Here is a 16,365-nt window from a genome sequence, read left to right on the forward strand (position 1 = left end):
ACTGCTAAGAACCAATCCAGTCAATCGTGTTCAAACCACACTGCAGTCCTCCATGGTTTTGTTCTATGGAAAAGAAAACCTCTCTTCTGTAAATGGGAAGATGATGCTGACAAACGAAAGACTCCAGAAGATGGGGAAGGAGGTAGTGAAAAGAAGAGGGAAATTAGATGAGTGACACGTTATTATGTCTTCTTGGCATTATAGTACAGTCAGTTCATAACTATGGTTTACCAGAAGTTATATACAAAATATACTTATGGGGAGGGGGAGGCGAATGTTTCTAAAAAATCTTTATTGAGAACAGGTTGAATATAAAGGATTACCTGTATTTCCTTTTGTTCACTGTTCTATCCTCTGGGGTTTAGAAGAGTCTCTGTACATAGTTGATGCTCACTATATACTTATTGAATAGATGCATGGATAAAGAAAAAATCTCATACAATGTCTAAGTACAAGTTCCTACTTGGCAGTATATGAACTTAAACATTAAGAGAGCAAAAAAGTAACCAACTTCATCAACAGTATCATTAAGAGAGCAAAAATGTAAGCAACCTCATCAACAGTATCAAAGAGAAGTGGAAGGAAAGGCTACTGCAGTATAGTTTTAGGCATGGTGTTTCTTCTTTCTTTGCTTTGCACTATTAATACAGTAACAGTACTTCTGGGGTTTACATTACCCAGCTCCAGCAAGTTCAAGTTTCAAACTTGTCAATCATATTCAAAGTAATCACTTGTTAGATTATTTATTTAGTTCCCTGAGGAGGGATCGAACCTGGCCCTGGCAGTGAAAGCACCAAGTCCCAACCACTGGACCGCCAGGGAACTCCCTTGCTAGGTTACTTTAGATAGGGTAGGTTACCTTCTAATTGTTATCTGGAAGACTGATCTCTGTACATCACCATAACTTCTGACAGTACAGCCAAAAAATGCCAAAGAACAGAGTTTAATGAATTAAGCAAATTTTAATCCAAGGTAAAAGGGCATGTTTTGGTGTAAACTAGAAGACAGTCATGGTACCGTGACTCAGTTACCTACATGTTAGGATAATGTGCAGAGCTCTTAACAAGACCCTAAAAAGAAAATGAGAGATCATAAGCACATTCTTAAGACTGGGCCTTTAAACATGTATGAGGTCTGCATTCCTCCTTATATCTCAGAAATTTTCAATGCCTTTAGGCACTCAAACACTTACTCAATGAAGGAAAAAATTTACATCAAAAATTTTAAAAAGAGGAAACAGATATTAAGCACCTCACAAGAAAGTATCACCAGTAAGTGTTATAGCAATTTTCTAGGGTGAGAAACAAAAATTCTTTCAACCATTATAAAAAGAATAGTATGAATTAGACTATACATTCTTTTCTGATCCAGACATAAAGCTTACGTGAAAACACTCCAAATATTTTCAGATTTGAGAATACAATCTTTTTTAAAACAAAACTAAAAACCCCATACACATTCACCTTTCAAACCACTTTAAAGACAGGCTCTAAATAAATTACTTAAACCAATCAGTAAACTGCCCATTTTATCCTTCAAAATAATTAAAACACGGGAAAAGTTTAAAATCACTACATTATCAAATACTTCTTGAATATATCTTACTGAGAAAATCAAAGTAAACAAATTTCATGTATTTTGAAAATGCTACCAACACAAACATCCAGACATTTGTTATATGAAAAGCACTAACCTAAGCTCTGAAAGGAATTAAGAATCCCTTCAAAAGTTCCAGGGGAAATGGAGCTGAAGCGTAGAGAAACTTACGCAAATTGTTACCACAGAGGACTTTATGATTCAGACAGATGAGACAAATATGGTCCTCAAGCTCACTTCCTTCAGGTAAATGTCACCTTAGACGCCTCTCCTGACTGCCCTATTTGAAAACTGCACTCTCTCCACAGACTCCGCCACCACTCTCCTCGCCCACTTTATGTTTCTCCACGGCACTATCTCCAATCCAACAGATTATTGCATATTTTACTTTTATCTATCTCCACTAGAATGTCAGCTCCAGGTAAGAGATTGTGTATTTTGTTCCATGCTGTATCCCCAGTGTTTGTACCACGTACCTAAGGCGCTCAACTTCTAACAAGGCACCAAAGAGAGAAGAGAACAGGAATTCCAATTAAGCAACCATATGATGTGTTATATGAAGGGCAAAGTTGGTGAACAAGGGGGATGAAAAGAAAAAGTGAAAGGAAAGGAAGGCACTGAATGTCAAGTTAAGGAATTTCTAATGTTACTTCATATACAGTGGGAGATACATTGCTTACTTCTTCCAATCCAAGTGACAAGTTAATTAAACTTTATCCCTACAGGTCACAAGTGTAAAATATTAATGCTGTTTCCTGCTTTCTGCCACAGCAAAATATTAACTATAGTTAACAGTTTACTACTTAGTTTGATATTTGAAATACATCACTGAAGTCTAGTATTTCTTAACTTGAGCAGAACCTGATGATGCATCACGTATAGATTATAAAGACTGGCTATTTTCTTCTCCAAAAGAACATATATACTTTACTGTTTTTCCTTTTAAACAAATAGGAAGATACCACAAATACCACAAGAGACTCAGTGCTCTTTTCAAAGATAAAGAAACGTGCAATGAAAAGGTCAAGTATAATATAGCAGTAGTGCCAACCCCACATGGAGAAAATCAACAAGTTTTATATACGTAATTTCTTGATCAAACAAATCAAAACAAGTTACAGTACTTCCTAAACAATAAGTGTTTAAATTTTTCTGTTTAGCAACCCATAAAATAAAAATGTAACATAGTTCATTTCCTAAGCAATAACTCCATGTACTCACCAAAAAGGTAACTCAAATTTCAAGTCCAAAATATAGCTCCACAAAGCTATAAAAAGCCAACATCCCACCTTACAACAAAATTAAAGCATTTATTTAAAAACCCATTTGAGGAAATTCCCTGGCAGTCCAGTGGTTAGGATTCGGCACTTTCACTGCTGTGGCCAGGTTCATTCCCTGGTTGGGGAACTAAAGATCCCACAAGCCATGAAGCACAGTCAAAAAATAAAATAAAAATAAAACCCCATTTGAAAATGCCCAGAAGATATAAGCTCCCTATTTAAACTAAAACTCACTTCATTACTTCAAAATATTAATATAAAGTCACTCAAACTAGCCACTCAAGAGATCCTATACAACTTAAATAGTCAACAACTTGTCTAGTGGAAATAATGCCACTGATGTTACAACACTGTCTTAAATTACACACACAAAATAACTCAAAAATTTATTTCATCTCTGCCTTGTATACAGCAGCTGATTAACTTCTAAGAGGTCCTCAATGACCTTACTGAAGCCCAGTATTAAAACTACCTAACTTGAGACTATTTTAAAATTATGCAGCCAGCTTAAACATAAACATTATACTAACTGAAACATGTTATTTGCTTTGTCCCATGACAATGTATTGAAACTAATTAATTAAACAGCTCTACTCCTGTATCTGAACTGGTAAAGCAGCAGCCACTTACTGGGGGCGGATTTTTTGTAACTAATCAAGAAAAAACAAACACATAATAAGGTATGGAGTGATTAATTCAGGATACTGAATAATGGGCATGATACTCTCAATTTTATTCACTGAAAACCATAGAAAACATTCGTGAGGAATTAATGGCTACACATCACTTGGCTAATATGGCATGATATATTAAAGTCTCAAGACAGATTTTTAGTACAGAAACTCCAAAAAAGTTCACCTCTTGCCAATTTTTTCCCTTCACCTAAAGCAAAGAAATGCCCACCACTTCGTGTATTTAGTTCTCAAAATAGCCCTCTAGGGTAAGGTTGTCAATAAAAACTTGAGGTAGATGCCTGAGGCTTGCATGCGTACAAACACACAAAAATGAAACCCTGAAGCTGTGTCAAGTTTGCAAAGACTGAAACAAGTTATCACACAGTGAATTTCACTTCCCATCTTGGTTTTTATAAGACTAAAATACTGTACTTTAAGAACAAAAGGCATCTCATGCTGATAGGATTAGGAACATGTGTCCTATTCATAACCATTTTTTAGGAAAACTCTGAAGTTCAATGCCCAAGAAAAAAAAAAGCAATAAAAAATTAATATTGAACAGGAAAAAAATGTTAATAATAACCTAGAATTATCCTTTCCAACCCCATCACCTTTCTTCTGCTGTTCTTTGCATTTCACCAGTTTCTTAGCAACCATACAGGACTCAATCAGGTAAGCACGTACAGAACATGAAAAAACAATGTTTTTTTTTTCTTTTAAGATCTAGAACCAATTGTACTAAACCTTGTTCTCTCAACCTAGGAGCCACTCAATACAGGGGTCTAATTTAGATAAATATACCACCCTAAAGGTTAGTGACCAAATTTGGTCAACAGTGGTGCCATCACTGCCGTCATCATTCTTGTCACTGTCAGAAACAACTGTCACCTTGCCATTACCAGGAAGGGAGAGCAACTGGAATATTCCTTTTGTAAGTTCTATTTACAGACTACAAAGAGCCCAACATTATCTTAGTACGATCTTACAAAATGGAAGAACCCAAAACAGAAAAGGCCTTCCAATAAAGAACTTTTTGATGTTAAAAGCTGATAAACCACAAGAATTTATAAGATCCTGCCACATTTGGGAACAATTTCTAACTGCACTGCAAATGTCAGGCATCCATTTATTTCTGTAAACGATGGCTTTAAATGTTTTATTTATAATTTTAAAATACCTAGGGTATCAAAAAACAAAAACCAAAAGACCCCCGCCACACAAAACGTTAAGAAACAGCTTAAATCTCCAAATATAATGTTCTTACTCAATCGACATTTGCTTCCTGGTTTTTCATCTACGGTATACTCTCAACTTTTTGCAGAAAATATAAATTTCTTTATACTTACGAAAGATATACATGCTGCCAACAATAAAATCCTAACTAGTAAGTCTTCAAACTGCTCAATCACAAGTTCCAGCAAGGTTTTTCCTGTTAGAAACGAACATATTTGTTGTAAATGTCACCTTAAGATCAGCACACAAAGGGAAGGAAGAAACATGTTAAGATAACTTACCTTCTTCAGCCGGTAATTCTGCAGAATGTAGAAATTCACCAGGCAACGTGTCAAGAGGGGGAAAAAAAACATTTTAGCACTCTGGCTTTACAAAAAGAAGTACTAAATTATCAGTCTTTGAAAGACATTCAAACATATTTCATAGAAACCACACCAAAATGGTACCCCAAGAAAATAATGCAGTATTTGTTGTACTGATCTACTCCAAAACGTGGAATCTCATCACCACCTAAGCAGGGCTCCTGAAACAAGCAGTCATTTCAGCTCTGTCATCACTTCTGCCAGATGTGTAACTCTGGGTAGTACAAGAACGGTCAGAGGCATTCTCAACTACAACGACGCCTCATAAACCGGCTAGAGCCGAGAAAATGTCTCGCAGGGCTCAACCCAGATGCAGGAGGCTCATCCCTCCCTCCGCCGGGGCCAGCTGCTGTTGGTGAGAGGCCGCCGAGCTAGCTGCGTGAGGGGAAGGTCAAGGGCTGGAGCCACAAGCAGGTCGAGAGGAGGTGCAGACCCGACCCTGGCGCCCCCAGTCTGCAACCCCTCTCCCGCGGGGCCGGCGCGCGGGCTCAACCCGCCGCCCGCAGCCCTCGGCGGGCGCGGAGCCGAGACCCACGAGGTGGAGCCCGGTCAGCCATCTTTCCTGGCTCTCGAGCCCGCGCCGAGCCGCGCGGGGCTCCTGCAGCCCCGGCGCCGGGCACCTACCGTTGGAGCCCCATCTCTCCTTGAGCTTCTTGACCTGCTCCAGGCTCAGCCCCGTGCTCTCGTTGACGCCGAAGTGGCCCAGCACTTCCTCCACCGTCTTTGTGTGCGCGTTCTCCATGGCTGCGGGGGCCCGGCCGGCCTCGCCTCCAGTCCCCGCGGCCTCCTCGCCTCCGCCTCGCACTCGGGCCGCGGGCTCGTGCCACCCCGGGCGCCCAGGCGCGGACTGGACTCTCCCGCTACTTCTCCTCCTCCGGCCGCTTCCGCCTCGTCGGGCGCTGAATCACCCCGCGCCCCCTCCCCCAGACAACCGCCCCTCTCGCAGCCCGGCCCTCGCCGGCGCCCGCCCAGGGCACAGCTGGACGGTGGGGGGGCTCCCGACCCTCCCTCCCCTCGTCAGAAGGGAGGGCCTCCTTCACCCTCAACCGCCCGCCGGGAGTGCAGGCCGCGGCCCCCGAGCCCCCTCCCCGTTCTCCTGAGGTGATTCTCGGCCCCGCCCGGACGGGAGGAGGGAGCGCCCGGCGGACCCCAGAGAGCGGAACGGAGCAAGGGAGGCGAGCCGGCGGGGTGGTGCGCGGTGCGCTCGCCCTGTGCCCTCAGCTCTGCACCCCCGACAGCAGAGGAGGAAACTGCGGCGGAGGAGAAGGAGGTGGCGTCGGGGACGGCTCCGCGGCGGCAGCTCTAATAGCATTTATCCGCCGCTGCCTCCCCTCTCGCCGCCGCCGCGGCATGTGGACGTCGCTCATTGGCCGAGAGAGCCCAGCGCGGCGCGGGAGGCGCGGCCCCGCCCCCTTCCTCCGGTTCCCTCCCTCCCGCGCGACTTGCGCCCACGCGGCCGCGCAAGCCCCGCCCCCTCTCGCGCACGGCCCCCAGGAACCCGGATCGAGGCCGGCGCGCGCCGCGCCCGCGCACTGCGAGCTGCGGCCGGCTGTCGCGCGCAGCGTGAACCCCGGCCCTTCTTTGGCTCCCGCGGATCTGTTTTCCCGCCCGGCTCAACCACCTGCAGACATAGAACCCAGGCGGGTGGAGGGCTCACGGTGGGCTCCGTGCCCTCGCTGCCCCAAGGGAACTGCCTACCCTCCAGAGTCGGCCTCAGGTTGGGGTGGGTGACTCGTAAGGCGAGGCCGAGGAACCTACGAACTCGGTCGGCGCAGAGCTTCCCGAAGCGCGCTGGGATTGGTGTCCTTGGCTCGCCCCCTTGCCCTCCGCCCCTAGGGATGCACTGTGCATCCAGATCTGTCTCCTTCGGAGCCCCTCTCAGGAACCGAGGGGAGGAATTCCGCAGTTCACTTCCCACTCGGCCAAAATCCCTCATCTGTCGCTTCAATAACACCGCATCGCACACCCCCTTGTCGAGAGCTCCACCGCATGAAAATACCAGCCCTTCCCCAGCGGCTTCTGTGCTCTGACTGAGGAAATCCCACTCTGGGGAGAGGAAGAAAGAAGTTTTATTTTTAATATCTCACACAGCCTTTGATACATGTCTGCATGGAAGTCACAGATAACGCTACTGTAGCTGCTAAATAAACCAGAGGTGTGCTAGAAGGTGCTTCGCTTGGGCGTTAAGATCAAGGCTGTTTTCTAGACTCCCACTTTCCCAAACAGGAGAAAAAGGGACTTTAATCCAAAATCTATTAAACCACAGATAATTTGCTCTTGAGATCTTTAGAAAACCTATGTCATCAAGGACCTACTGTATAGCACAGGGAACGCTACTCACTATTCTGTAATAACCTATATGGGAAAAGAATCTGAAAAAGAACATATAGAAAGATAATAGATATATATACATGTAACTAAGTTACATAGCTGTACACTTGAAACTAACACATTGTAAGTCATCTATAAAATAAAAAAATTTTTAAAAATAAAAGACCTACGTAACAGCAAGATAAAGGGAATTTTGCCAATATACAAAAATTAGACTACTTAAGAGAGAAAAGGACCTTCACGTTGAATTCATCAGCAAAAGGTGAACACATTCGCATCACAAAAAGCAGTTTTCTTAAGGAACCATGTCACAGAATGAAGCACTTAGTCCACTTTTGAGTTTGGCTGTGGTGTACCATCCACACAAGCCAAGGCAGAACAAAAATCACCCCAGTTGTCCCAGATGGCTCAGCCTCAGGACTTAAGATAGAGTTCTTTAACAGATGCAAATCACAGTGTATCACCCAGATGAAAAAATCAGGAACGTCATTTCATTTGTCATTTCGTTTAATTATTTCCAAGGAGTGGAGGCTGGTATGCAGTTTTGATTGATACTTGGAAAAGGACCAACAAAACCCTACACCAAACAAACAAAAATTCTAGTGTATAGCAATACACTAAGAGAAGCAAGGTGGAAACTGGTTAGGCCACAGGATTGGAGCCTCTTCCAGGACGGACACGTGACTGCATGATGGGGTTGTGGTAATGGAAGGCTGGTGGTTCTTCTCCCTCTCAGACCAGGTCTGCACCACTTCTTACCAATTCTTCTGCCTCAACCCAGCAAGGGTAGAAGTTTTCCAGGCAGAAGGATTGCTGCCTTCTTCTTGAGAGGTTCCTGATCTGTGCTTTTGTACTAAATGCTCTTCCCCAGATCTTCGAGCTCCTAGTTCCATGTTATCATTCAGATCTCAGCTTACCTGTTATCTCCTAAGAGATGTTGTGACTGACCACTTAAAGGGCTACCTTCCCCAGTCACCCTTGCTATCACATTGTTTTATTTTCTTCACAGCACTTATCTCTGATGTATTTTTTGCTTAGCTGTTTACTGCCTGTCTCCGCCTCCTAGGATGTAAGCTCCATGAGAACAGAAGCTTGTCTAGCTTGTCCATCTTCAGGATGCTTAAGTCCCCTGGTATACACTCAAGATTTATTGAATCCCTACTATTTGAGTGAATGAAAGAGTCCCACCATCCTTGATCTATCAGAGATTTGCAAAGGGCCTGGCCATAGGAGGGCTTCAGCAAATTGTTGCTGAACTCAATTTTATTGATTTCCAATTTGTGAAATAAACAGGAAGGCCTCTGAACTACTCTCCTCATGTGAATGGCTGTGAAAGTTAGGTTTAAAACAAACAAACAGGGACTTCCTTGGTGATCCAGTGGTTAAGACTCTGTGCTCCCAATGTAGGGGGCCCGGGTTTGACCCCTGGTCAGGGAACTAGATCCCGCATGCCACAACTAAGAAAAGATCCCCTCACATGGCAACAAAGATCCTGCGTGGGTGCTTCCCTAGTGGTGCAGTGGTTAAGAATCTGCCTACCAATGCAGGGGACACGGGTTTGAGCCCTGGTCTGGGAAGATCCCACATGCCGTGGAGCAACTACAGAGATAAGTGCTGTGAAGAAGCCTGTGCACCACAACTACTGAGCCTCCACTCTACAGCCTGAGAGCCACAACTATTGAGCCCACACGAAGCAACCACTGAAGCCCGTATGCCTAGAGCCCGTGCTCCATAACAAGAGAAGCCACTCCAATAAGAAGCCCTCATACTGCAATGAAGAGTAGTCCCAGCTCTCCACAACTAGAGAAAGCCCGCACACAGCAACAAAGACCCAATGCAGCTAATAAATAAAAAATAAAATTAATTAATTAATTAAAGAAAAAGAAAGGAAGATCACACATGTGACAACTAAGACTCGGCACAGCTAAATAAATAAATATTAAAAGCAAACAAAAACAAAGTGAGGCCGCATTATAGGTTTCTCAGAGACGAGTAACGTGTAAGTTCACATTGATTGTGTTACCAGACTGTTCTTTGCACGTCTTCTGTTTCCTGGAGGTTGGAATACAGATATTCCTCAACATACCACGGAATTATGTCCTGATAAACCCATCATAAATTGAAAATATCAAAAGTTGAAAATGTATGTAATACCTCTAACCTACTGAGCTTCATAGCTTAGCTTAGCATACCTTCAACGTACTCAGCGCGTCAGCCTACAGTTGGGCAAAATCATCTCACATGAAATCTGTTTTATAATAAAGTATAGACTATCTCACATAATTTATTTAAAGTGAAAAACAGTGGTTTTAAGGGTATCAGTGTTTACCCTCATGATCTACACAGCTGTTTGGGAGCTGCTGCTGCTGCCCAGCATCTTAAGAGAGGATGGTGCTGCGTATTGATAGGCTGGGAAAAGATCAAAATTCAAAATTCCGTTTCTACTGAATGTGTGTCACTTTCACAGCATCATAAAGTCTAAAAATTGTAGGTCAAACCATTGTAAGTCAGAGATGGTCTGTATTCCCTTAAACTGAAACAGTGTGCTTTTCAGCCTGGGTTGGCTCCTTCTGTATCACATACCAATTATGTCCTTGGTTCCTCAACCCGTTGGTGTCTCTGAAACCTGTTGTTAAGAGGTTGCCAAAATTTAGCGAAACATAGCCTCCCAAAGGCAGAAAGATCTATTTACTCTTACATAGAAATAAACTTATGCTCATGCTTCTTGTTAATATGGTTAAACTGTAAGAATGGGTTTTAGAAATACAGTTGACCTTTGAACAACACAGGTTTGAACTGTGCAGATCCACTTATATCCAGATTTTTTTCTATAGTGACTACTGGAGTACTACACTATCTATCTGCCTGTGGTTGGTTGAATCTTCGGATTTGAAACTACAGATGTGGAGGAACTGTGTATGTGGGCCAACTCGGATTTTCAACCTCATGGACGGTGGGCGCCCCTAATCCCGCCGTGTTGCCCCTAATCCCACCGTGTTGGCGCCCCTAATCCCGCCTGTACTATATATTTCCCCAAGGATTGTAGCTATTTTCAATCAGTTGGGGCCAGGGAGAGGAAAAAGAGAAACTGTGATTCAGAAAGATGGATGATTTGATCAAAGAACCTCAAAGGAATTAATAAAGGAGCATATTATCTGGTAGTGAGCATGCTGGTTTACAAAGCTAGGTAGACAGAAAACGCCCCATAGAAAAGAATGACATGCCAATTTCCCAACGCTCTACAACCCTCCCGTAAGGTGATGGAGATGGTAAAAAGCAGTCTGTTCCATATTTCAACGGCTCTAATCAAAGCAGTCTCATTCTGGGCTGAATCCACCTCCCACTAACAACTTCTCCTATACACTCACTCTTGTTTAGCCCTCTGGAATAACTCTGAATAAGTTTAATCCCTCCTTTGTGTGAGATCCCTTCCAGTATTTCATAAGAGTCTCTTTCCTCAGCTAGAAAGAACAGCCCACTCTCTGAGCTGTGACGTGTATAGCAGGAGTCTGCAACCCCTCAGCATCCTTGTTGTCCGGTCATGGAGACACCCAACACTAAAGACAGAAGTCTGGGCAGGATCTCGTAGCAGAGTTATCACTGTCCACCTTTGTTTCGATGCTTTCCCCTGCACATGGTTGATTTGTGTTAACAATCAATTAAAAAATGAGTCCTGTATATATAAACTGCAGTCGTTTAATCTTCCTATCGTCTACTTGCACTGTTGATTCTTTTTAACCCAGGCACTGAACTCTGACTGTAATGGGATGTTCTCCTGTTCACTTTGGCCCATCTTTGCAGTCCACTGTGGTCTTCTGGAGTCTTCATCTTCAAGTGATGTTTCAGCCATATGACCAAACTTGGGTTACATACAAATTTTGACAAGCATGACTTCTGTCAACTGCTATAAATCAACTTGACTACAGGTTCCAAAGTCAGGAAAGTGAAAATCTTATAATGTACTCTCCTGCCTCCTTACCTTGTGTAACACATTATTATACAGATCATTCTTTTGGTTGAGCACCTGATGTAGTCAGCTTGACTTAAGGAACACGACATGTGAAAAATGCATATTTACGTACTAGACTCAGGACTGGCACAGTAAGGTGTTTATATTGAAAGGTAAGTGGGAATTTAGGCCATCCAACCTAGTCACATCTGCTATCTCTGACTCTGGAATACAACATGCTCATTGAGTGGAATGGCGAGCAAAATCGCCTGCACTATTTACATTCTTTGTGCTGTCACTCTGGGCCTGGGGCAAGTAGGTCAGTCATGTGTGTAGGGTGTAGATGATGCTGGCACTGGTCAGCAGGAGATGTACAGAGAGCAAGAGAACAGCTATCTTGAGGGGCCTGACCATACATAAAGTCTCTTAAGGTAATTATGGGGTGTTAGTTCACTGTATTATCATCTAGCCGACATTTCTCTACTGGTCCCTAAGAACTTAATGAGAGGACTCTGTCGAATGTGTTGCTAAGATCTAAGTACATTGTCTATAACAGTCCACATTCTAGTGACCTTTTCACAGAAATGTGTCCAGTTTGGCATGGCTTGTGTTACTGATCACATGTCAGTGCCTAGTGACACCCCTTTTTCTACATGCCCACAAACTATATCTTTAATGTCTGAGACTTTGCCAAATTTAACAGAACGTCTTTTCCAGAATTTGGCCCTCTCCCATTAATAAGCATTCTTTTGATGGCTAAGTGTCAAAAAACCAACTGATTAGGTTATGCTTATTAAAAAAAGGACTTATTGAGGAGTAGGCTCCAAATACAGAACAGCATGATTTAGGTGCTCAAATAAAGTAACTGAGAATCTCTCTCCATCTCTTGATTCTGCTGTTTTGCTTTGCTCTTTACTCTCTTGTGAGGTCTCTCCAGGTGGTAGCAGATATGACCCCCAGTATCTCCAATTTACAGTCCACCAAGGTTAGCAATCTCAATGGAAGGAAAAGGTTAATATTTTTTCTGGGTCATGTGTCCACACCTGAAAGCAGGGATTGTGGTCAGCTCCACCTGAAATACATGGACACAGAGTTGGGGAGAAGTGGGTCCCCAAAGCAGTGGTTTTCAAATTTTGGCATGCACCAACATCACCTGGAGAGCCTGTGAAAACACAGACTGCAGGGTCCCTACCGGCAGAATTCTCATTCAATAGGTCTGGGATGGAGAATGAGAATTTGCATTTCCAACAAGTTCCCAGGTGATGTAGATGCTGCAAGTTCAGGACCCACACCTTGAAAAACAAGACCCCAGAGGAAGGTCCTGGTGCTGTCACCAGAAGGAGGGGAATGGATGCTGGGCTAGCAAAAACAAAAGATGTCTACTTCACTGAGAAAAGTCAAAGATCTAACAGGCTTGGAGGAAGCGGAGGTAACTAGCATGGAGCACTGGAAACCTTGTTTGGAGATGCACATCTGCCCTGTATCCACCACAACCTCCCCTCTAGTTCTAAGCTTCTGCCACAGAGGATCATTATCTGTCCCACTGCACCTCTGCTCAGAGGTTCCTGCTTGGATATGCCTGGTGAACAGTTAATCACCCTTCAAGATGAAGGCTCAAACCCCACCCCATCTGGGAAGTCTTCCCTGATAAGGACCCTCTCCATCATTTCCATTCTCGCCACCCAAAAAATTAGTTGCTCCTTCTTCTGTGTCCCATGCGGCACTCAGTATATCACTCAGCTCTATGACAGTAACTCAAGTTTACTTCCTACTTCTCTGGCTGTTCCTTTTCACCTTTCTTTTCATGCACCACTTAACTCTACTACAGTAACTCAGGTTTACTTCCTACTTCTCTGGCTGATCCTTTTCACCCTTCTTTTCACGCACCTCTCCCTCTCCTACTCAACCTGAACTGTATGACTGAAGACTCAGCATTCTTCCCTATCTGAATATACTATTGATACTATGTATAAGATAGGTAACTAATGAGAACCTACTGTATAGCACAGGAAACTCTACTCAATGCTCTGTGGTGACCTAAATGGGAAGGAAATCCAAAAAAGAGAGGATATATGCATATGTATAGCTGATTCACTTTGCTGTTCAGTAGAAAATAACACAACATTGTAAAGCAACTATACTCTGATAAAAATTTTTAAAAATCATTAAAAAAATTTTTTTAAAAAGCACTTATTGTTTTATTCAATTAAAAAAAAAATCTTGCCTTAGGCCCATTGATTTAAACCCCACCAAAATACTGAAGACACACCCATTTGTATGTCCAGACTGCTATACCCAGCTTTCTACCTGTTTTTGCCATTTGACTGGGACTCAGAGAATGACAGGTGCGGTGGGTGGGGGGTGGGGCCACCCTCCCTCTGAGAAGTGAGCCATGAATAATATACAGCTATTTGCATATTCAGAGCTGAGAAGAACTGCATTTGGGTCAGAAGGAAAAGCAAAGGGGACAAACACACACACAAATAGTACTCTTTTATTGCACTTATCACTAGCACTTATTCACCTGATTATAAACTCCAGGAGAGGAGGAATCATATGCATTTAGGATATATACACAGTGATGAATGAACGCATGATCATTATTTGCTGTAAGGACTTTGAATGTTCCTTATTTGTGTCCCTAGTGCTTAGCACAGTGTGGCCCATGCAGCAGGTGCTCAGTACACATCTATCTACCACATCAATTAATGAGGCCCTTCGCTTCCTTTGCTATTAATGCCCTGGGAGGGGAGGAAAGTTACCATTAAAAAAAAAATTAAAGAAACCCATACAGCACAGTGCCAAACAAAGTACTGTGGAATGGTTTTCAAAACCATAGCTCCCTGATGGGATAATGTAGTTTAAATATAGCAGCTATTTTTTCCTCCAGTCGGTTTGTTCTTTGATTTTTGTGGAAAGATTTCAAACGTTCTCTTCCACTGCCCTCCTTCCTCACCACTGCCCCCTTCCCCCAAGGTGCTCAGGCCTTAAATAGCAAAATGCTTAAAATGCAGGGATGACAGGGCCTCTTGAGCCTGGTAGAAAAATGAACAGTGAGTAAATGCAATTTTTAATTTTAAATGATGAGTTCTCTCTTCCCTGCCGGGTGCCAGGGTGTTGCTCTAGCAGTAGTGGTAGCACAGTGAGCAGGTAGAGTTTCCGTCGGGCAGAAATCCAAGGACTGTGAATGCAGAGGATAGGGTTGCAGTGGACAAATTCCTAGAACAGGATCTTTGTTCCCAAGCTGACCAGCTCGCTCCCTTGATGTCCCACAATAGAAAAAAGAAAAAAAAAAGGGGGGGGGAAGGGGTGGAGGTGGCAGAGGCATGTTTAGGTCTCCTACTGTGATCCCGCTGTAGTTACCTGATAGTTCACAAAAGATCCCAGGAGGTTGGCTGCCCTCCCAAGTCACCTTGTGATTCTCTCCTGATTTTGGAGAGGGGGAGGGTGGGGGACACTGTGTATCCTGAGGGAAGCATGTCTGACAAGCCTGATCCGTTCCATCTGGGAGGATGCCTCATGAGCCCCATCTGGCTCCAGCAGTCTGCCGAGGCTGAGGCAACGGTCCTCTCCCAGCACACCCCCACCGCTCCTGTCCCTCTCTAGTCCGCTCAGCCTGCATTTTCCCCTGAAAGAAGCAACTCTAAGCTTCTCTCATTTGCAATACTTCCCTGCTCTTCCCACTTTGCCTTCTTTTCCACAATCCCTTTTGCTCCTTCCTCCCGTCCGTGGCTTCTCTCCATCGTCCACCCCTCTGTGAGGTGGGGTTGATTCAGAGTGCACTCATGCAGGCCCCTTGGGAGCAGCCCTGTTGGTTCACTTACTCCTCCTGCACCACCCAGACTGTGCCCTGATTTGGACACCGATATGCCCATCGTAAGGTCCTGACTTGTGTCTCACTTGCTGGAGTCCAAAGGTACAAGACAACTGCCTCCCCATCTCTTTGCTGCTTTCCTTCTCCAAGGGTGGTAGAACAAAGGACTTCTGCTTTAGTCTTCAGGCTTAACATTTGAAACTTCTCAGGTGGGTCTAATCTGCATAGATGGGGGATGGGTGGAGTACAAGAAAGCAGAGTCTTGGCCGGAGATGTTTGCAAACATTAGGCGTTTCTCTTCCATGACTCATCGGACGAGAGCTGAGTCCTCCCTCTTCCTGGAATGCAGCAAACCCATGGCCAACTCCTACCCCCCTCTCACCCCCAAAATAAAACAACCCACACATATAGCTTTGTCCTCAAAAATCAGATTTCCCCCAAAGATCTGACATGGCAGCTTGGAGAGGGGGGCATTTTGAGGCCTCCGAAGAACAGAGGATTCTCTGACTGGGGAGAGAGGTGGCTGCAGAAACAGCCTGGTGACTTGAAAGCAAAGGAAGTGCATGTATTGTTAGGATGAGTCTTTTCAAGAAAAGTGTCTTCACCCTCTCCTCACTTCCCCCAACCTTTCTACTTGGTAGCTTCCTAATATAAAACCTGGGATAGACAACCTTTGGGTTGGTCCAGCCAGGCTTGATGTCAGTGGTGGCAGGTACATAAAAAGGTTCTAGAAAAAAAAAGCCTGGATTTCCCTGGTGGTCCAGTGGTTAAGATTCCATGCTCCCAATGCAGGTGGCGCGGGTTTGATCCTAGGCAGGGGAACTAAGACCCCACATGCTGTGCAGTGTGGCCAAAAAAAAAAAAAAAAAAAGGCTGATGCAGGTAAAAAGGAAGGAAAGGAGATGAAAAGGAAGACATCATTTATTAGACATATTTGCCAAGCATGCCATGTGTTGTCTCACTCCATCCTTAGGGCAAGCCTGTCTGGTAGATATCATTATCATCTCTATTTTTCCAGACACTGACAACTGATTCTCAGAGAGGTTGTCATTTGCTGAAGTCATACAATTAGAAATCACTATTCAATAAACAATGTTGGGAATAGAAGATAATGTGTATGGAGAAG

General features: G+C 43.9%; 1 protein-coding gene across 2 annotated transcripts in view; it reads right to left on the reverse strand.

Annotated features, from left to right (window-relative positions):
• ATP2A2 (ATPase sarcoplasmic/endoplasmic reticulum Ca2+ transporting 2) overlaps positions 1-6,433 on the reverse strand; it is a 59,665-nt gene extending 53,232 nt beyond the window's left edge. The window contains exons 1-3 of one of the 2 annotated variants that reach the window (XM_057744450.1): positions 5,770-6,432; positions 5,065-5,082; positions 4,897-4,979 (exon numbers count right to left, since the gene is read on the reverse strand). In XM_057744450.1, coding sequence (XP_057600433.1) covers positions 4,897-4,979; positions 5,065-5,082; positions 5,770-5,887 — 219 coding nt within the window. In that variant the 5' untranslated portion in view covers positions 5,888-6,432. Of the gene's footprint in view, positions 1-4,896; positions 4,980-5,064; positions 5,083-5,769 lie in introns of both variants that reach the window. The other variant, XM_057744449.1, reaches the window with a different exon arrangement.
• Between the last annotated feature and the right edge of the window lie 9,932 nt (positions 6,434-16,365).

The sequence above is a fragment of the Hippopotamus amphibius genome, chromosome 8 (genome assembly GCF_030028045.1).
Source record: "Hippopotamus amphibius kiboko isolate mHipAmp2 chromosome 8, mHipAmp2.hap2, whole genome shotgun sequence".
Taxonomy (NCBI): domain Eukaryota; kingdom Metazoa; phylum Chordata; class Mammalia; order Artiodactyla; family Hippopotamidae; genus Hippopotamus; species Hippopotamus amphibius.